The 23,088-nt window shown below is 45.4% G+C and overlaps 1 protein-coding gene across 8 annotated transcripts in view; it reads right to left on the reverse strand.

The window, feature by feature from the left end:
- The window catches only part of shroom2a (shroom family member 2a), a 334,620-nt gene that overhangs the window by 66,980 nt on the left and 244,552 nt on the right, over positions 1–23,088 (reverse strand). For 5 of the 8 annotated variants that reach the window (XM_038802578.1, XM_038802582.1, XM_038802584.1 and 2 more), the window contains one exon: positions 105–215. In XM_038802578.1, coding sequence (XP_038658506.1) covers positions 105–215 — 111 coding nt within the window. Of the gene's footprint in view, positions 1–104; positions 216–5,194; positions 5,297–23,088 lie in introns of all 8 variants that reach the window. The other 3 variants (XM_038802577.1, XM_038802579.1, XM_038802580.1) reach the window with 1 other exon arrangement.

Here is a 23,088-nt window from a genome sequence, read left to right on the forward strand (position 1 = left end):
GGCAACACAGGCAACAATAGGCAACACATTCCCCACAGCACTTAAATGCAAGGTTTGCCGACACCGCAGCAGAAAAGGAACATGGCATGGAGTGAAGCACTTACATGGCGTGAGACCTCGAGTGCCATGATAACTGCATCATGGCGGATTCCGGCTGGCTGTCCGTGAACTTTGTCGAATGCCACGAGTGGGGCCTACACGCTGGCTCATTACACCTGGATAGGGGTGGGGGGAGGCAAGTAAATTTACAAGTGAGAAAGATAGCAAGTTAAAGAAGGTTTTTTGCACAATGTATTCAAATATGAGTCAGTTCAATAAAAAAGAGCTGCCCAGCAGTGTGCAGTGCCACACCATTCAAAGAGAGGGCAGTGTGATGACCTGATTTACGGGGAAGCATGGACCAGCCAAGTGGGTCTCTCCTAAACCAAAGTCTACATTGCAACAACAATAGAGCACACACACCGGGGGCCTTCGCTGGCAATCATTTTGGTTTGGATTGGATTTGTTTATTGTCATGTGTACCGAGGAATAGTTAAAAGTATTTTTCTGCGAGCAGCTCAAACAGATCATAAGAAAATCAAAAGAAAATACATAACAGGGAAAGGTTAGTGATAATGTTAGTGTTGGAATTAAATTTCAAAAGATTAGTACGATTATAAGAGATGTAAAAAGAGGATCTGTTTGGGAGAGTTCACAGAGAGTGGCCACGCTCTGAGCGCCATCTTGATTTTTGCCTGTTATTTGGTGTGCAGGGTAGTTTCCAAATGCTTTCATTCAGGTTGCTAGCTCCATCAAAGATTCTTCAGAGATTTCAACTGCAGAACAGAACTTAAACTTTGCGTAATGCCCTGTAAAATGCAAGTGAGGCCTGCCTCAAGCAAGGCAGACCAGTAACTCCGACAGTAAAAATACTTCTCTTTTAAAAAAAACTGCAGTCAAAGCGACTATAAATAACATTAGTTTCAAATATCAATTTTCACCTGATATTTTTAAAACCAGCAAGATATAGATTTTGATAACAGGTTACATTGAGAGGCCTGCACTCACTGCTTTTCATCTGGGAGTGTAATGAGCAAGAGGTGCACCTGAACCCTTAATGACAGATCATTAACTGGGGAAAAGACAAATAGCTTTAGGATATACAGAAATATTGCACGGTCATTTTCTGCCAGATTAGCCCTTTCACGTGCTGTCAAAATCTCTCACCGACTCCTCAATGAAGGGGCTTACATTCTGATGGAATTTCAGATGTTTTGCTTCCAATTACCACATCTGTGGAGTTAATCACCACACCTGCACCTAAAAGCCCTCCTACCGTAGGGCAGCATGGTGGTGCAATGTGTTAGCATTGCTGCCTCACGGCGCCGAGGTCCCAGGTTCGATTCCGGCTCTGGGTCACTGTCCGTGTGGAGTTCCCACATTCTCCCCATGTTTGCGTGGGTTTCGCCCCCACAACCCAAAGATGTGCAGGCTAGGTGTATTGGCCACACTAAAAATTGCCCCTTAATTGGAAAAAATGAATTGGGTATTTTAAATTTATTTTTAAAATCCTCCTACCAGATCCAGGATGCCATGTTCATCAAGCGCTTGTCCATTCAAGCAATCAGTCAGTCAAGGCAGAGAGGGAGAAGCCAGCCTATTCTCCAGCCTCTTTGATCCGGATCATCAAATAAATCCAGTTGAGTGTGAAAAAATAACTTTCAGAGAGATGAAGGGTGATAATGTTTCTAAAGATGACAGGGCTTCCATTCTTGGCCTGTGCACAGTTGACCACTGGGGGACCTTCACTGGAGCCTAGCATTATCTTGGACATCTAACCTCAGTGAGAACCTATAATTCCCACCTGGAAAATATCCCTGCCTCCCACGAACACCTCAGCAAGTTTTCCGGATGGTTCAACCTATTCAATTGCAGGAGCATAAGAACTGTATGGGGCGAGTGGCCTAATTCTGCTCCTATGTCTTGTGGTCTTATGTAGGAGACCATTCAGCCCCTCAAACATGTTACTGGGACACAGCATCTGGAGAAGGCCATTCAGCCTCTCAAACTTGTTCTGCCATCCAATTAGATGGCACAGTAACACAGTGGTTAACACAGTTGCTTCACAGCTCCAGGATCCCAGATTCGATTCACGGCTTGAATCACTGTCTGTGCGGAGTCTGAATGTTCTCCCCGTGCCTGCGTGGGTTTCCTCTGGGTGCTCCGGTATCCTCCCACAGTCCAATGATGTGCAGGTTAGGTGGATTGGCCATGTTAAATTGCCCTTAGTGTCAAAAAAAAAGGTTAGGTGGGGTTACTGGATTACGAGGATAGGTTGGAAGTGTGGGTTTAAATGGGGTGTACTTTCCAAGAGCCAGTGCAGACTTGATGGGCCAAATGGCCTCCTTCTGCACTGTAAATTCTATGATTCTATGATAATGACTGGTACTTAACTCAACTCTACTTTTCCACCTTATCCTTTAATAATCTTATTTCACCAAAATCCATCAGTCTCATTTTGGAACTGACCCATCACCTCAACAGGTACTTTTTGTTTGAAGGGCGGAGCAGATTTTGCAATTTCTACTCCCCATTGTGTGAAGAAGTGCCTCTTGTCATCGCTCCCGAATTGCCTAGCTTTAAGAGTCTTCCTCAGGACCTACCTGAGGAAATAGGTGTGTCTCTATTTAGTCCTTTGAATCCCTTTGCCATATTGTTTTAATGATATTTTATTAAGGTATTTGAAATTTTTTATAACAGTAACATAAACATTGACATCAACATGGTAAAATAAACATTCCCCCCCCCCCCCCCCAGCCCAATCTTCACGCACCTCAACCTCTTTGCCATATTAAACCCATTAATCTTCTGTATCCAAGACAAGCCTGAGTAATCTGCCCTCATTATGTAATTCTTTCAGCCCCCGTACCTTTCATATACTCCTGCAGTGAGATGGTGCACATCATTGATCAAAAGTCTGGGCATTAATAGCAAAGTATGATGAGAAATGTTGGAAAGGGAAATTACAAGTAGTGTGAGGCACACACAAAATATTAGGGGCTGGTTTAGCACAGGGCTAAATAGCTGGCTTTGAAAGCAGACCAAGGTAGGCCAGCAGCATGGTTCAATTCCTGTACCAGCCTCCCCGAACAGGTGCCAGAGTGTGGCGACTAGGGGCTTTGCACAGTAACTTCATTTGAAGCCTACTTGTGACAATAAACGATTTTCATTTAATTTTTTCAACATTACTCTTAAACCACCTGTGGTGCCACTCATGATAGTGGAGATTGTGTGACAAGGCTCCCAAAGAAAAATGAAACAGGCAACATTGAAAGGCAGAAACGTAGATATAGGATATTTTAACTCAGCTACTGATAGTTCAGTTCAAAAGGCTTCTCTGTAAGGTGAGGAACCACCAGGATTTCAAGGAGAAAAGCTTCAAAAGTATAGGAGAGATTGAGGTGCGTTCATTCAAAGATGCAAGATGCTGGGAAACGCACTGCAGCGATCATGGCTGGATGGAGGCCTGAATCACAGCAGCTTATTGTGGACTGAGGGAAACAGAAAATTCCCATCATAAAAGTGGATCTGAAATGTTGGCAGAAAAGCTTTGTTGAAAAATTGTGGCGACAGGAAGTGCACGCAAATGGTCAATTTTGAGTGCTTCCCCTAACTGAGAACGCTGCCTGACTGATCGCATATCCGCCATGTCCCAGTACCTTTGAGGGATATTCACTGCTGGCGACACATTCAACTACTCCTGGTTCGGGGGTCATTGATCATCTAGCAACTCCTATGTTCCCATTCTGAGTTGGTAGCACATCGACTAACCTGCAAAAACTAGCGGATTGCTGTTGTAAACCCAACTCATGACCTTCAGTGAAGGAAACCTTGTCTGGCCTACATGGTTGATTACTGACTGCCTCAGAATGAGTAAGGACAGATATTAAATGATGTCTTGTCAATGTCGCCCACATCTCATCGACAAATATTTTAATGAAGTGCAATCAAGTATGTAATTCTGTACAATTTTTATAAACATTTTATAAAGTCATTTATAATTTTATAACAATAAACGGTACAAATACAAATATAAACATAGTGCAAAAAATATCTCTCCATCACTCACTAATTCCGCCTACCCTAAACACAAAATAGCCCAACCCCCCCCTCCCCCGGCCCCCCGCCATTTAATGCCTCTACTGACAGTTTAGCTTTCCCCGAAGAAGTTGATAAACGGCTGCCACCTCCGGACGAACCCTAACGTTGATCCTGTCAGGGCGAACTTAATTTTCTCAAGTCTGAGAAACCCAGCAATGTCGCTATTCCAAATCTCTGATGTCGGGGGCTTCGAGTCCCTCCACGCGAACAATATCCGTCTCCGGGCTACCAAGGAGGCAAAGGCCAAAACATTAGCCTCTCTCACCCCCTGGACTCCCGGGTCTTCCGATACTCCAAAAATCGGCACCTCTGGACTCGGCACCACCCTTGTTTTTAGCACCGTGGTCATGACATCCGCAAATCGCTGCCTGTATCCCCTAAGCTTCGGGCATGCTCAAAACATATGGACCTGGTTTGCTGGCCCTCCTGCACACCTCGCACACCTGTCCTCTATACCAGAAAAAATGCTCATCCAGGCCACCGTCACGTGTGCCCAGTGTACCACCTTGAATTGTATCAGGCTGAGCCTGGCACATGATGAGGACGTGTTGACTCTGCTCAAAGTATCCGCCCACAGGCCCGCCTCTACCTCCACCCGCCCACCCCAGCTCAACTTCCCATTTACCCTTTAGCTCATCTATCTGAGTTTCCTCCGACTCTATTATGCTCTTTGTACGATGATCAGAAATTCTACCCTTTACCGACAAACCCATATTGTCTTTTCATTTCTTTTTTTGGGCCATTATCAGACATGTTGTGTTAAGGATTTGTGCTTCATACTCACAGCGGGAACAGGGAACAAAGTTGTATTCTAGCAACAGAGGACAGTCACGATCACATACACTTCATGCACTGACGTCACAACCATGCAGATGCCGACATGAACCATTAAACAAAAATGGAGGAGTAATGTTGAGGTAGTCAAGATTGGTGTCCTAGCTTGCCATTAACCAGATGGCTGGTGAAGAGGGAAAGTATTGATGGTGCTGGGGGTTGGTGGGGGGAGCAGTGGAGGTGAAGGGAGGAGGGGGGTAATGGTTAGGCTTGCTGTTACCTCATGGAATTTCTCAAGATCTTCGTCAGAAAGCTCCTCGCCACTTCAGCCTCCGTCTCAGGAGGAATTTTCTGCGCTACAATATCCACCATTTTGCCCTTCCTGAGTAAGCCAAAGAATGAGAGGAAGAAATTCAGCCAAACAGAGGTCCAGAGACAGGAGATGTCATTGGAAAGTGCACGTGGTCACAGCCTCAATACTAGGCCACAAAGCTGCTGTTCAATGAAAGGCAAACAGTTCTGGGTAGGACATGATCTTGTCAGCATTAGAATGGTGCTTGTACTGGGAGACTCCATTTTCCAAGATCCAAATTCTCCAGCTGTTTTCAAAAGCAGACAGTTTTGCTGAATTAACACCCAATATTCTCGAATGTCAACCGTCATTCGTTACTTTTCCATTCCCCAGAGATTTCCCATTTCTATCCCAGATTTAAAGTCAGATGACCCAATGATGTTACAGACAACAGCACTGATACCGATCAATTTTTACTCATCAGCCCCTACAAAAGGACTTCCTCTCCCCGGGGTGCCTTTGCCAACTACGTTCAGTTCCTGAAACATCTGGAAAAGATCATTCAAATTTGGATTTTTATTTTTTATTTATTTTTAAAAATAAATTTAGAGTACCCAATTATTTTTTTCCAATTAAGGGGCAATTTAGTATGGCCAACCCACCTAACCTGCACATCTTTGGGTTGTGGGGGTGAGACCCACACAGACTCGGGGAGAATGCGCAAACTCCACACGGACTGTGGCCCAGGGCCAGGATCGAACCCGGGTCCTCAGCCCCACAGTGCCGCCCTCCAAATTTGGATTTTTATGGAGCATTTTATCTTTTGGTGGTGCTATGCTTTAATTGAGAAGTTAGAAACACAGAAAATAAGAGCAGGCGTAGGCTATTTGGCCTTTCACGTCTACCCCACCATTCATTACACTCTGGCTGATCATCCGACTCAAGAGCCTGTTCCCGCCTTCCCCCCCAATGTCCTTTGATCCCTTTCACCCCATGAGCTACAGAAACAGTTAACCCCAGCCTTTCCTGTCCTCCAAGGGGCACACAACACTAATTGAAAAAAACAAGAGCGTTCTCTTCGGTTTCATCACCGATATTTATCATTCAACAGACACCACTACTATTTGTGGGAGCTTGCTGTGCACAATTGTGGCTGCTGCATTTCTGGCTTTACAATGGTGACTACACTTCAAAATTACATCATTGTCTGTAATGCACTTTGTGACAACCAAATGTGCAAGATACTATATAAAAGCAAGTTTTTCCTTTGTACCGTCAGAATCACAGATGGGTAAATCACCTGGTACCACAGCATCCTGAGGGGATTTCCTGATTTCTGGGCATCGGACCACAGCTGAGCACCGTTACACAATACCACAGCAGAGATGAGAAACTCTGGGCCATTCAATAAAGCATGTCAACAACTTGTATTTACCTAACATATTTAATGCATCAAATATCCCCAGGAACAATTCAACACCAAGCCAAAGAGAATTTGGGGGGGGGGGGGAATGAGCTGTGAATGGGGTCTTAAAGGAAGGGCAAGGAGGTGGAGAAATGGGGGGGAATTCTAGAACATGGCCTTCAGAGTAAAGGTTTTATCATGTTTTAGTATCCATGACAATCCAGGGCTTGACAAACCTCGGAGTACATTGCATGGTTAAGAAGAATGACAGCTATAAACTGCGAGGACGGTTCTTCACACAAAGGGAGTGGAAATCTAGAACTCTCTCTCCCAAAAGGCTGTAGACCAGCCATGATTTAACTGCATATAGGAACAGAGTCAAGGGGCTGAATGGCCTCTTCCTGCTCCGACATTATTCCATTTTCAAGTATCCCATTCCAGATCCACAGTAAACAAGGACTGACTGGCTTCCACAGTACAGCCTTTTGTTTCCTGCAACACAATATATGTTTATTTCCCTGCAATTTTTCAACAGACATTTTCTTTCAGAAGTTAAGACCAGGTACAATCGGTAGAGGTTTTAGAAGGAGAAAGGGGAAACAGGGTTGCGCCGTTTCTCCTCCCCAGTGAGGCTGGACCTTCCACCTGACAAAATACATTCTGTATTCATCGATAAGACGGAAGATCACTCAAATGAGTTTTGATTGGCCAGAGCTGTACAGTATCTATCCTGATTTGGGTTATCCCTGATATCTTTGATGTGGTGCCTTGTGAGAACAGTACTGTAAATCTGTGGTGTGCGGAGGAGGCAGAGGCCACTACCTGAGGCAGCGTAATGCAATCCTTTCAGTGCCGGACAATAGTAGCACTGCACAGCATAAATCCACCCTTGTCCCTCTTCCTCACCTCCCTCGACCTTAGGTTTGCGCTCAGCCTGGCATGGCACATTCGGAATTCTACTTCCTACAATGTTTTATATATTGGCCTGGTTCTGTCTCCTATTCCCTTCCCCACCCTTTCCCTGGAAACCCAAAGAGCCTGTTTAAACCATCTCCAATGCCTGCAGCTATTTGTTCACAGACAAGTCATTTGACAGGTTTGATTTGGTTACCAAAATACCCTCAGAAAGTAGCTGCAAACAGACTGGGTGACATTCTTTAGAGCCATAGAATCCTTACAGTGAAGAAGGAGGCCATTCGGCCCATCGAGTCTGCACTGAACTCTGAAAGAGCAACCTACCGAAGCCCACTTCCCCCAGCCCTATCTCCATAACCAACCTAAACCTGCACATTTTTGGACTGAGAGAGAAACCGGAGCACCCGGAGCATTTTCAAATGAATCAACTTGTCAGTGCTTTCCCTATCGAGCCCCTTCAGAATCTTGCACCAATTCTTATCCTTCTAAAATCCAGACAGTACAGGCCTAGTTTATTCAGTCTCTGTTCATAGGAAACCTTCTCATCCCAGAAACCAATCGTGTGAATCTTCACTGGCACACGTCCAATACAAATACATCCTTCCTTAAATATGGTGACTAAAACTGTGCACAGAACTCCAGACGTGGATCTCACCAAAGCCCTACACAACTAAGAGTTGTCAAGCCTTCAGGATGGGGAGGCAATGGTGTAGTTGTTTTGTCATTGGACTAGCAATCCAGAGACCCAGGGGACTGGGGTTCGAATCCCACCACGGCAGACGGTGAAATTGGATTTTAAAAAATTTTAAATCTGGAATTAAATGTCTAATGATGACCATGAAACCATTGTCAATTGTCAAAAAAACCCACCTGGTTCACCTACCCCCATAACCCAGTAACCCCACCTACCCTTTTTTGGACTCTTAAGGGCAATTTATCATGGACAATCCACCTAACTTGCACACCTTTGGACTTGTGGGAGGAAACCGGAGCACCCGGAGGAAACCCACGCAGACACGGGGAAAACGTGCAGACTCCACGCAGACAGTGACCCAAGCCGAGAATTGAACCTAGGACCCTGGAGCTGTGAAGCAACTGTGCTACCGTGCTGCCCATTTAGACTCCAGAGCCACAGAAATGTGGTTGACTCTTAAATGTCCTCGGGGTTGGTCTAGCAAGTCAACCCAGTTCAAGGGTAATTAGGGATGGGCAATAAATGCTGGCCCTGCCAGCCACTGCTACATCCCATGAATGAAAATACGGATTGATCTGGATTGTTCAGGGATTGAAGATCAATCAATGGGACATCAAAAATGATTGTTTTTCTTTGTCACTTTCTTTACCAGATATAAATATGTATTGAAAAAGGGTGTGTGGTTGGCGGGGACACCACCTTATTGGGTAATGAGTCTTTTTGCTTTCCAATTGATGTATGAAGAAGCCAGTACAGCACAATGGATGTTGGCCGACTGATGGCTGGAGTGTGGGGGGCAAGTCATGTGGATGCAACCACCTCCAGTACTTTTCATCACAGTTGGGGAACCCTATACAGAACTGTAGCAAGACATCACCTCCAACAGTGCAGCATTCTCCCAGTGCAGCACCAAGATCACAACTTCAAACCTCAGGAGTAGCTTGAATCCTTGACCTTCTGACGCAGAGGTCAGGGTGTAACCACTGAACCATGGCTACGAGGAACCAAGAATGAATTCAAAGTCTGATGCCTATCGAACCGGCTTCCTTCCACAAGGGGTTAACTGTTTATTGCAGGAATTATAAGGAAGGTTTATAAAGCTCCTTTGACTCTTGGATGCTATGTGAAGCGATAATAGGTTTGCTGGGGTGCTGAACCAAGTGTAACAAATCATTTGGCCACATGGCAGCAGTGAGGCAATAAACCGATCAGCTAGATCTTTAAGCTTTGAGAGCAGCTGGATTAATAACACAGAGCATAAGGTTCAAAGCTACTGCCGGCTTGTAAATGCAGCAAACACGCTCACTACATTTTCCCTGGCACTCTGCCACACAAGCTATCCGCATAGAGATCCACATGCAGAAGGGCCAATGATGCTCCAGGTTAGCATATACAGTGATTGTCCCTCAAGGACAGAATTCAGAAAAGGCCATTCTCGATCCAGCCCAGTCCCACAATAAACAAACCTCTTCATTCTTCCGCCCCACTGGAAACGCATTTTTATTTATGCAAACCCATAAGCAAATGAGAGGTGTGCTGACAGCTTGCTCACTATTCATCCGGTTGGGTTCTCGTTCCAGTGTGTACAGCAGGTTTCTACACTTTCCGATATCCTTTTCAAAGTAATGTTCTCAGAACCTTAGATGTGGGATTGGGCAATAAAACACCATCAGTGATCTCACATCTCTGAGGATTATTCAGTTTACAACGCTGTTAAAATGTCCCTAAACCACATCGACCACATTGCAATGGCCTTTATTATTTATTATTTAATGCAAATAATACAATGGCCTGTATTATTTATCACCTGAAGAAGGAGCCGTGCTCCGAAAGCTCGTGTTTGAAACAAACCTGTTGGACTTTAACCTGGTGTTGTAAGACTTCTTACTTTATTATTTAAGATCAGCTATTAACCAGTGTCATAAAATATCAGAAAGTAGGAAGGTCCAAGAATGAAAGTCGTAATACTGGTGCAGACAGGTCTGTCACTGTCTAACATTCTGGCATAGCTCTGGTGGAGATAGGTCAGTCACTGTATAACATTGGGGCAAAGCTCTGGTGGAGACAGTCAGTCACTGTATAACATTGGGGCATAGTACTGGTGGAGACAGTCACTGTATAACATTGGGGCATAGTCCTGGTGGAGACAGTCAGTCACTGTATAACATTGGGGCATAGTCCTGGTGGAGACAGTCAGTCACTGTATAACATTGGGGCATAGTACTGGTGGAGACAGTCACTGTATAACATTGGGGCATAGTCCTGGTGGAGACAGTCAGTCACTGTATAACATTGGGGCATAGTACTGGTGGAGATAGGTCAGTCACTGTATAACATTGGGGCCTAGTCCTGGTGGAGACAGTCAGTCACTGTATAACATTGGGGCATAGTCCTGGTGGAGACAGTCAGTCACTGTATAACATTGGGGCATAGTCCTGGTGGAGACAGTCAGTCACTGTATAACAGGGGCTGCAGGGTAGCATGGTGGTTAGCATAAATGCTTCACAGCTCCAGGGTCTCAGGTTCGATTCCCGGCTGGGTCACTGTCTGTGTGGAGTCTGCACGTCCTCCCCCTGTGTGCGTGGGTTTCCTCCGGGTGCTCCGGTTTCCTCCCACAGTCCAAAGATGTGCGGGTTAGGTGGATTGGCCATGCTACATTGCCCGTAGCGTCCTAATAAAAGTAAGGTTAAGGGGGGGTGGGGTTGTTCGGTTACGGGTATAGGGTGGATTCGTGGGTTTGAGTAGGGTGATCATGGCTCGGCACAACATTGAGGGCCGAAGGGCCTGTTCTGTGCTGTACTGTTCTATGTTCTAACATTGGGGCATAGTCCTGGTGGAGACAGTCACTGTATAACATTGGGGCATAGTACTGGTGGAGACAGTCAGTCACTGTATAACATTTGGGCACAGTACTGGTGGAGACAGGTCTACCACTGTATAACATTGGGGCATAGTACTGGTGGAGATAGGTCAGTCACTGTATAACATTGGGGCATAGTACTAGTGGAGACAGTCACTGTATAACATTGGGGCATAGTCCTGGTGGAGACAGGTCTACCACTGTATAACATTGGGGCATAGTCCTGGTGGAGACAGTCAGTCACTGTATAACATTGGGGCATAGTCCTGGTGGAGACAGTCACTGTATAACATTGGGGCATAGTACTGGTGGAGACAGTCAGTCACTGTATAACATTTGGGCACAGTACTGGTGGAGACAGGTCTACCACTGTATAACATTGGGGCATAGTACTGGTGGAGACAGTCAGTCACTGTATAACATTGGGGCATAGTACTGGTGGAGACAGTCAGTCACTGTATAACATTGGGGCATAGTACTGGTGGAGACAGTCAGTCACTGTATAACATTGGGGCATAGTGCTGGTGGAGACAGTCAGTCACTGTGTAACACTGGGCTACAGTACTGGTGGCGATGAGTCTCACTTTTAACACTGGGGTACAGTACAGTTGGGGACAGATCTGTCACTGCATAACACTGGGGTACAGTACTGGTGGGGATGATGCTGTGCCTGTATAACAATGGGGCATAGTACTACGGGGATGAGTCTGTCACTGTATAACACTGGGGTACAGTACTGGTAGGGATAGGTCTGTTACTGTGGAACACTGGGTAGAGTAATGGTGGGGACAGGATTGTCAGTGTATAACACTGTACAGCACTGGTGGGACAAGTCTATCACTGTATAACACTAGGCTACAGTAATGGTGAGGACCGGTTTGTCACTGTATAACACTGGGTACAGTAATGGTGGGGACAGGTTTGTCACTGTATAACACTAGGGTACAGTAATGGTGGGGACAGATTTGTCAGTGTATAACACTGGGGTACAGTAATGTTGAGGACCGGTTGTCACTATAACACTGGGGTACAGTAATGGTGAGGACAGGTTTGTCACTGTATAACACTGGGGTACAGTAATGTTGAGGACAGGTTTGTCACTGTATAACACTAGGGTACAGTAATGGTGGGGACAGGTTTGTCACTGTATAACACTGGGGTACAGTAATCATGGGGACAGGTTTGTCACTGTATAACACTGGGGTACAGTAATGGTGGGGACAGGTTTGTCACTGTATAACACTGGGGTACAGTAATGTTGAGGGCCGGTTGTCACTGTATAACACTGGGGTACAGTAATGGTGGGGACAGGATTGTCACTGTATAACACTGGGGCACAGCAATGTTGAGGACAGGTTTGTCAGTGTATAACACTGGGGTACAGTAATGGTGAGGACAGGTTTGTCAGTGTATAACTGAAAAGCGAGCACTTTTCCAGGAGACACATCCGGAGTGCGACTCGTACAGAGTGGGGATTGAAACTTGGTAATTTGGTGCAGTGAGGTAATTCGGTGCAGAGTGTGAGGAGGTGCTTTTTAACCCTGGTAAGTGACTGGTAAGTAGTCTCTCTTTTTCTTTTCATTGTCTAATTTATTTATTTTTATTTTGAAATTGTAGTTGTTTAAGTTTACCAAGGGTTTAAGACATGGCAGGAGATCCCAGACCCGTGTCATGCTCCTCGTGTGCGATGTGGGAGCTCAGGGACACGTCCACTGTCCCTGGCTCCTTCACGTGCAAGAAGTGTGTTCAGTTGCAGCTCTTGTTAGACCGCTTGACGGCTCTGGAGCTGCGGATAGACTCACTTTGGAGCATCCGCGATGCTGAGGAGGTCGTGGATAGCACGTTTAGCGAGTTGGTCACACCGCAGGTGAAGGTTACTGAGGGAGATAGAAAATGGGTGACCAAAAGAAAGAGCAAGAGTAGGAAGGCAGTGCAGGTGTCCCCTGCGGTCAACTCCCTGCAAAACAGATATACCGCTTTGGATACTGTTGAGGGAGATGGCTTACCAGGGGAAGGCAGCAGCAGCCAGGTTCATGGCACCGTGGCTGGCTCTGCTGCACAGCAGGGCAGGAAGAAAAATGGCAGGGCTATAGTGATAGGGGACTCGATCGTAAGGGGAATAGACAGGCGGTTCTGTGGACGCAATCGAGACTCCAGGATGGTATGTTGCCTCCCTGGTGCAAGGGTCAAGGATGTCTCGGAGCGGCTGCAGGACATTCTGGGGGGGGAGGGTGAACAGCCAGCTGTCGTGGTGCACATAGGCACCAACGATATAGGTAAAAAACGGGATGAGGTCCTACAAGCGGAATTCAGGGAGTTAGGAGTTAAACTAAAAAGTAGGACCTCAAAGGTAGTAATCTCAGGATTGCTACCAGTGCCACGAGCTAGTCAGAGTAGGAATGTCAGGATAGATAGGATGAATGCGTGGCTCGAGAGATGGTGCAAGAGGGAGGGATTCAAATTCCTGGGGCATTGGGACCGGTTCTGGGGGAGGTGGGACCAGTACAAACCGGACGGTCTGCACTTGGGCAGGACTGGAACCGATGTCCTAGGGGGGGTGTTTGCTAGAGCTGTTGGGGAGGGTTTAAACTAATGTGGCAGGGGGATGGGAACCAATGCTGGAAGTTGGAAGGTAGTAAAACAGGGACAGAAACAAAAGGAAGTAAGGGGAAAAGTGCAAGGCAGAGAAGACATAGTCAGAAATCCATAAGGGCGACAGTACAAGGTACAGTGACTGAGGGGAGCACAGTGAATAGGCCCAGTAATAACAAAAGGAATAAAACTGGAGATGTTAAGATTCAAAACAGAGGTAAAAAAACCAACATAAGTGTACTTTACCTGAATGCTCGTAGTATTCGGAATAAAGTAAATGAGTTGGTGGCACAAATCATCGTAAATGACTATGATTTAGTGGCCATTACTGAAACATGGTTAAAGGATGGTCACGACTGGGAGTTAAATATCCGAGGGTATCAAACTATTCGGAAGGACAGAGTGGATGGTAAGGGAGGTGGTGTTGCTCTGTTATTTAAGGATGACATCCGGGCAATAGTAAGGGATGACATCGGTGCTATGGAGGATAAGGTTGAATCCATTTGGGTGGAAATCAGGAATAGTAAGGCGAAAAAGTCACTGATAGGAGTAGTCTATCGGCCACCAAATAGTAACGATATGGTGGGGCAGGCAATAAACAAAGAAATAACTGATGCATGTAGAAATGGTACAGCAGTTATCATGGGGGATTTTAATCTACATGTCGATTGGTTTAACCAGGTCGGTCAAGGCAACCGTGAGGAGGAGTTTATAGAATGTATCCGTGATAGTTTCCTAGAACAGTATGTAATGGAACCTACGAGGGAACAAGCGGTCCTAGATCTTGTCCTGTGTAATGAGACAGGATTGATTCATGATCTCATAGTTAGGGATCCTCTCGGAAGGAGCGATCACAATATGGTGGAATTTAAAATACAGATGGAGGGTGAGAAAGTAAAATCAAATACTAGTGTTTTGTGTTTAAACAAAGGAGATTACAAGGGGATGAGAGAAGAACTAGCTAAGGTAGACTGGGAGCTAAGACTTTATGGTGGAACAGTTGAGGAACAGTGGAGAACCTTCCAAGCGATTTTTCACAGTGCTCAGCAAAGGTTTATACCAACAAAAAGGAAGGACGGAAGAAAGAGGGAAAATCGACCGTGGATATCTAAGGAAATAAGGGAGAGTATCAAATTGAAGGAAAAAGCATATAAAGTGGCAAAGAGTGCTGGGAGATTAGAGGACTGGGAAATCTTTAGGGGGCAGCAGAAAGCTACTAAAAAAGCTATAAAGAAGAGTAAGATAGAGTATGAGAGTAAACTTGCTCAGAATATAAAAACAGACAGTAAAAGTTTTTACAAATATATAAGACAAAAAAGAGTGGCTAAGGTAAATATTGGTCCTTTAGAGGATGAGAAGGGAGTTTTAATAATGGGAAATGAGGAAATGGCTGAGGAACTGAACAGGTTTTTTGGGTCGGTCTTCACAGTGGAAGACACAAATAACATGCCAGCGACTGATAGAAATGAGGCTATGACAGGTGAGGACCTTGAGAGGATTGTTATCACTAAGGAGGGAGTGATGGGCAAGCTAATGGGGCTAAAGGTAGACAAGTCTCCTGGCCCTGATGGAATGCATCCCAGAGTGCTAAAAGAGATGGCTAGGGAAATTGCAGATGCACTAGTGATAATTTACCGAAATTCACTAGACCATGGGGTGGTCCCGGTGGATTGGAAATTAGCAAACGTGACGCCACTGTTTAAAAAAGGAGGTAGGCAGAAAGCAGGAAATTATAGGCCAGTGAGTTTAACTTCGGTAATAGGGAAGATGCTGGAATCTATCATCAAGGAAGAAATTGCGAGGCATCTGGATAGAAATTGTCCCATTGGGCAGACGCAGCATGGGTTCGTTAAAGGCAGGTCATGCCTAACTAATTTAGTGGAATTTTTTGAGGACATTACCAGTGCAGTAGATAACGGGGAGCCGATGGATGTGGTCTATCTGGATTTCCAGAAAGCCTTTGACAAGGTGCCACACAAAAGGTTGCTGCATAAGATAAAGATGCATGGCATTAAGGGTAAAGTAGTAGCATGGATAGAGGATTGGTTAATTAATAGAAAGCAAAGAGTTGGGATAAATGGGTGTTTCTCTGGTTGGCAATCAGTAGCTAGTGGTGTCCCTCAGGGATCCGTGTTGGGCCCACAATTGTTCACAATTTACATTGATGATTTGGAGTTGGGGACCAAGGGCAATGTGTCCAAGTTTGCAGATGACACTAAGATGAGTGGTAAAGCGAAAAGTGCAGAGGATACTGGAAGTCTGCAGAGGGATTTGGATAGGTTAAGTGAATGGGCTCGGGTCTGGCAGATGGAATACAATGTTGACAAATGTGAGGTTATCCATTTTGGTAGGAATAACAGCAAACGGGATTATTATTTAAACGATAAAATATTAAAGCATGCCGCTGTTCAGAGAGACTTGGGTGTGCTAGTGCATGAGTCACAGAAGGTTGGTTTACAAGTGCAACAGGTGATTAAGAAGGCAAATGGAATTTTGTCCTTCATTGCTAGAGGGATGGAGTTTAAGACTAGGGAGGTTATGTTGCAATTGTATAAGGTGTTAGTGCGGCCACACCTGGAGTATTGTGTTCAGTTTTGGTCTCCTTACTTGAGAAAGGACGTACTGGCACTGGAGGGTGTGCAGAGGAGATTCACTAGGTTAATCCCAGAGCTGAAGGGGTTGGATTATGAGGAGAGGTTGAGTAGACTGGGACTGTACTCGTTGGAATTTAGAAGGATGAGGGGGGATCTTATAGAAACATTTAAAATTATGAAGGGAATAGATAGGATAGATGCGGGCAGGTTGTTTCCACTGGCGGGTAACAGCAGAACTAGGGGGCATAGCCTCAAAATAAGGGGAAGTAGATTTAGGACTGAGTTTAGGAGGAACTTCTTCACCCAAAGGGTTGTGAATCTATGGAATTCCTTGCCCAGTGAAGCAGTTGAGGCTCCTTCATTACATGTTTTTAAGGTAAAGATAGATAGTTTTTTGAAGAATAAAGGGATTAAGGGTTATGGTGTTCGGGCCGGAAAGTGGAGCTGAGTCCACAAAAGATCAGCCATGATCTAATTGAATGGCGGAGCAGGCTCGAGGGGCCAGATGGCCTACTCCTGCTCCTAGTTCTTATGTTCTTATGTTCTTATAACACTAGGGTACAGTAATGTTGAGGACACGTTTGTCACCGTTTAACACTAGGGTACAGTAATGGTGAGGACAGGTTTGTCACTGTATAACACTGGCGTACAGTAATGGTGAGGACAGGTTTGTCACTGTATAACACTGGGGTACAGTAATGTTGAGGACAGGTTTGTCACTGTATTACACTGGGGTACAGTAATGGTGGGTACAGGTTTGTCAGTGTATAACACTAGGGTACAGTAATGGTGAGGACAGGTTTGTCACTGTATAACACTGGCGTACAGTAATGGTGAGGACAGGTTTGTCACTGTATTACACTGGGGTACAGTAATGGTGGGTACAGGTTTGTCAGTGTATAACACTAGGGTACAGTAATGGTGAGGACAGGTTTGTCACTGTATAACACTGGGGTACAGTAATGGTGAGGACAGGTTTGTCAGTGTATAACACTGGGGTACAGTAATGTTGAGGACACGTTTGTCACTGTATAACACTGGGTACAGTAATGGTGGGGACAAGTTTGTCAGTGTATAACACTGGGGTGCAGTAATGTTGAGGACCGGTTGTCACTGTATAACACTGGGGTACAGTAATCGTGGGGACAGGTTTGTCAGTGTATAACACTGGGGTACAGTAATGGTGGGGACAGGTTTGTCAGTGTATAACACTGGGGTACAGTAATCATGGGGACAGGTTTGTCACTGTATAACACTGGGGTACAGTAATCGTGGGGACAGGTTTGTCACTGTATAACACTGGAGTACAGTAATGTTGGGGACAGGTTTGTCACTGTATAACACTGGGGTACAGTAAACATGGGGACAGGTTTGTCACTGTATAACACTGGGGTACAGTAATGTTGAGGACAGGTTTGTACCTGTATAACACTGGGGTACAGTAATGTTGAGGCAACGTTTGTCACCGTTTAACACTAGGGTACAGTAATGGTGAGGAGAGGTTTGTCACTGTAGAACACTAGGGTACAGTAATGGTGAGGACAGGTTTGTCAGTGAATAACACTAGGGTACAGTAATGTTGAGGACAGGTTTGTCAGTGTATAACACTGGGGTACAGTAATGTTGAGGACAGGTTTGTCACCGTTTAACACTAGGGTACAGTAATGGTGAGGACAGGTTTGTCAGTGAATAACACTGGGGTACAGTAATGGTGAGGACAGGTTTGTCACTGTATAACACTGGGGTACAGTAATGTTGAGGGCCGGTTGTCACTGTATAACACTGGGGTACAGTAATGGTGGGGACAGGTTTGTCAGTGTATAACACTGGGGTACAGTAATGGTGAGGACAGGTTTGTCAGTGTATAACACTAGGGTACAGTAATGGTGAGGACAGGTTTGTCACTGTATAACACTGGGGTACAGTAATGGTGAGGACAGGTTTGTCTGTGTATAACACTGGGGTACAGTAATGGTGGGGACAGGTTTGTCAGTGTATAACACTAGGGTACAGTAATGGTGAGAACAGGTTTGTCACTGTATAACACTGGGGTACAGTAATGGTGGGGACAGGTTTGTCAGTGTATAACACTAGGGTACAGTAATGGTGAGAACAGGTTTGTCACTGTATAACACTGGGGTACAGTAATGGTGGGGACAGGTTTGTCAGTGTATAACACTGGGTTACAGTAATATTGAGGACAGGTTTGTCACCGTTTAACACTAGGGTACAGTAATGGTGAGGACAAGTTTGTCAGTGTATAACACTGGGGTACAGTAATGGTGGGTACAGGTTTGTCAGTGTATAACACTGGGGTACAGTAATGGTGAGGACAGGTTTGTCACTGTATAACACTGGGGTACAGTAATGGTGGGTACAGGTTTGTCAGTGTATAACACTAGGGTACAGTAATGGTGAGGACAGGTTTGTCACTGTATAACACTGGCGTACAGTAATGGTGAGGACAGGTTTGTCACTGTATTACACTGGGGTACAGTAATGGTGGGTACAGGTTTGTCAGTGTATAACACTAGGGTACAGTAATGTTGATGACAGGTTTGTCACTGTATAACACTGGGGTACAGTAATGTTGATGACAGGTTTGTCAGTGTATAACACTGGGGTACAGTAATGGTGAGGACAGGTTTGTCAGTGTATAACACTGGGGTACAGTAATGGTGAGGACAGGTTTGTCAGTGTATAACACTGGGGTACAGTAATGGTGAGGACAGGTTTGTCACTGTATAACACTGGGGTACAGTAATGTTGAGGACACGTTTGTCACTGTATAACACTGGGTACAGTAATGGTGGGGACAAGTTTGTCAGTGTATAACACTGGGGTGCAGTAATGTTGAGGACCGGTTGTCACTGTATAACACTGGGGTACAGTAATCGTGGGGACAGGTTTGTCAGTGTATAACACTGGGGTACAGTAATGGTGGGGACAGGTTTGTCAGTGTATAACACTGGGGTACAGTAATGTTGAGAACACGTTTGTCACTGTATAACACTGGGGTACAGTAATCGTGGGGACAGGTTTGTCACTGTATAACACTGGGGTACAGTAATGTTGGGGACAGGTTTGTCACTGTATAACACTGGGGTACAGTAAACATGGGGACAGGTTTGTCACTGTATAACACTGGGGTACAGTAATGTTGAGGACAGGTTTGTACCTGTATAACACTGGGGTACAGTAATGTTGAGGACACGTTTGTCACCGTTTAACACTAGGGTACAGTAATGGTGAGGACAGGTTTGTCACTGTAGAACACTAGGGTACAGTAATGGTGAGGACAGGTTTGTCAGTGAATAACACTAGGGTACAGTAATGGTGAGGACAGGTTTGTCACTGTAGAACACTAGGGTACAGTAATGGTGAGGACAGGTTTGTCAGTGAATAACACTAGGGTACAGTAATGTTGAGGACAGGTTTGTCAGTGTATAACACTGGGGTACAGTAATGTTGAGGACAGGTTTGTCACCGTTTAACACTAGGGTACAGTAATGGTGAGGACAGGTTTGTCAGTGTATAACACTGGGGTACAGTAATGGTGGGGACAGGTTTGTCAGTGTATAACACTGGGGTACAGTAATGGTGAGGACAGGTTTGTCAGTGTATAACACTAGGGTACAGTAATGGTGAGGACAGGTTTGTCACTGTATAACACTGGGGTACAGTAATGGTGAGGACAGGTTTGTCTGTGTATAACACTGGGGTACAGTAATGGTGGGGACAGGTTTGTCAGTGTATAACACTAGGGTACAGTAATGGTGAGAACAGGTTTGTCACTGTATAACACTGGGGTACAGTAATGGTGAGGACAGGTTTGTCACTGTATAACACTAGGGTACAGTAATGGTGAGAACAGGTTTGTCACTGTATAACACTGGGGTACAGTAGTGGTGGGGACAGGTTTGTCAGTGTATAACACTGGGTTACAGTAATATTGAGGACAGGTTTGTCACCGTTTAACACTAGGGTACAGTAATGGTGAGGACAGGTTTGTCACTGTATAACACTGGGGTACAGTAATGTTGATGACAGGTTTGTCACTGTATAACACTGGGGTACAGTAATGGTGAGGACAGGTTTGTCAGTGTATAACACTGGGGTACAGTAATGTTGAGGACAGGTTTGTCACTGTATAACACCGGGGTACAGTAATGGTGGGGACAGGTTTGTCACTGTATAACACTGGGGTACAGTAATGTTGAGGACCGGTTGTCACTGTATAACACTAGGGTACAGTAATGGTGAGGACAGGTTTGTCACTGTATAACACTGGGGTACAGTAATGGTGAGGACAGGTTTGTCACTGTATAACACTGGGGTACAGTAATGGTGGGGACAGGTTTGTCACTGTATAACACCGGGGTACAGTAATGTTGAGGACAGGTTTGTCACTGTATAACACTAGGGTACAGTAATGGTGAGGACGGGTTTGTCACTGTATAACACTAGGGTACAGTAATGGTGAGAACAGGTTTGTCACTGTATAACACTGGGGTACAGTAATGGTGGGGACAGGTTTGTCAGTGTATAACACTAGGGTACAGTAATGGTGAGAACAGGTTTGTCAGTGTATAACACTGGGGTACAGTAATGGTGAGGACAGGTTTGTCACTGTATAACACTGGGGTACAGTAATGGTGGGGACAGGTTTGTCAGTGTATAACACTAGGGTACAGTAATGGTGAGAACAGGTTTGTCACTGTATAACACTGGGGTACAGTAATGGTGGGGACAGGTTTGTCAGTGTATAACACTGGGTTACAGTAATATTGAGGACAGGTTTGTCAGTGTATAACACTAGGGTACAGTAATGGTGGGGACAGGTTTGTCAGTGTATAACACTGGGTTACAGTAATATTGAGGACAGGTTTGTCAGTGTATAACACTGGGGTACAGTAAAGTTGAGGACACGTTTGTCACCGTTTAACACTAGGGTACAGTAATGGTGAAGACAGGTTTGTCACTGTATAACACTAGGGTACAGTAATGGTGAAGACAGGTTTGTCAGTGTATAACACTGGGGTACAGTAATGGTGAGGACAGGTTTGTCACTGTGTAACCTTATGCCTCCCTCTCGCCCACCCTATCTCCTTTGCCCATTCCATCTCCCTTGCCCATTCCATCTCCCTCACCTGCCATGATTCTCTCTCATCCATCCTGTCATCACCCTCTCCCCCACTCTGTATTTGCATCTCTCTGTATCTTTACCTCTTTTTCTCTCGGTACAGGATATGTTCCTCGGCCTCCTGATATCTGTATGTTTGGCATTCTCACACTCTCTTTGGATTTTTGTCTCAGTATCTGTACCTATGTCTCTCTCTCTCTCTCTCTCACAGTCTCTCTCTGTCTCAGTACTGTATTTCTGACTCTCCCCTTGTATTTAGTATTTATGTATCACTCTCTCTTTGTACCTGTATCGCTCTGTCTTTGGCACTGTTTGTATCTGCTCCACACTCTCTCTCTGTTAATCATTCACTCTCTTTATACAGAAAGCTACAATTAATGGCCAACTTAATACATTGCTGAAAATAGCAGATCTGACTCACGGCCTTACTTACTGATGCCAGCTCTTTATTTCCAGGTCGTCAAAACTCAATTCAAATTCTCAAACTATGTTAGCGGCATTTGAACTCACATTCTCTGGATTATTAGATGTTAACCATATCTCACCTCTGAGTTAGGAGGTTTTGGGTCCAAGACCCATCCCTGCCACTTGAGCAGATAATCTATGCTGGTAGCTCTGTGCTGTGCAGAATTGCTAGATATTGGATGGCTGTTTATTGGCAATGCTGTCTGCCCTCTCAGGTCAACGTAGAAACAATCTCCTCGTACTGTGTTGAAGAACGGTAAGAAGGTGCTCCCCAATGTCCTTCAACCAATGCCACTTATCTCATTGCTGTTCCTGGGAGCCTCCTGTGGACAGGTTAGCAGCAGTGTTTGCTAAATCGCAATAAGTGATGAAAGATCACCCAGTGTCCAAAATTGGATGACCTTTCTGCCACAAATTGGTGAATTAGCCATCCATCTGCAACATGCCCAGGAACCATGGGACTGAATTTTCCAATTGCTGTGGAGTTTTCCATTCCTGGGAAAGTTGTGTCATGTGCCTATTTCCGACATGGTGCAGGCTGGGACTCTGCATATTGCACAGGCCGCAAAGCACTTTGGGACATCTTGTGGTCAGCAAAGGCGCTATATAAATGCATGTCTTTCTTTCTTTCAAGGCCTTATATTAGTCCAGCCCCATGGACTGTTAGCCCAGTAAAGAAAATGCTGAAATGAGACTAACGGCAAGAGGGGGATGGGGAAGGATAAAAGCTACATGTTGGAAAATAATGACCGTAATTAGTGTTAGGACCCTGAGGCTAGGATCAAAGCAGAGTCCCAGCCTGCACCATGTCGGAAATAGGCACATGACACAACTTTCCCAGGAATGGAAAACTCCACAGCAATTGGAAAATTCAGTCCCATGGTTCCTGGGCATGTTGCAGATGGATGGCTAATTCACCAATTTGTGGCAGAACGGTCATCCAATTTTGGACACTGGGTGATCTTTCAATGCTTGGGAAGGGGGGGGGGGGGGGAGGGGGGGGGTGGCCTAAGAGGAAGCCTTCCAGCACAGGGGGAAGAGAGTGGATGCCTCCAGATGGAGGCCCCGCTCAGCACTTCACATTTTAAATGGTGCCATTGCGGAGGGGGAGCCCCTCTACAGGGTGGCCATCTTCCTGCACAGGCAGGGCATCGGCGAGTTTTAAATCATTCCGCATTTCTAGCTTCTCGGTCTGCCTCCAGGAGGCCAACTCT

Source organism: Scyliorhinus canicula, chromosome 7 (assembly GCF_902713615.1).
Source record: "Scyliorhinus canicula chromosome 7, sScyCan1.1, whole genome shotgun sequence".
Taxonomy (NCBI): domain Eukaryota; kingdom Metazoa; phylum Chordata; class Chondrichthyes; order Carcharhiniformes; family Scyliorhinidae; genus Scyliorhinus; species Scyliorhinus canicula.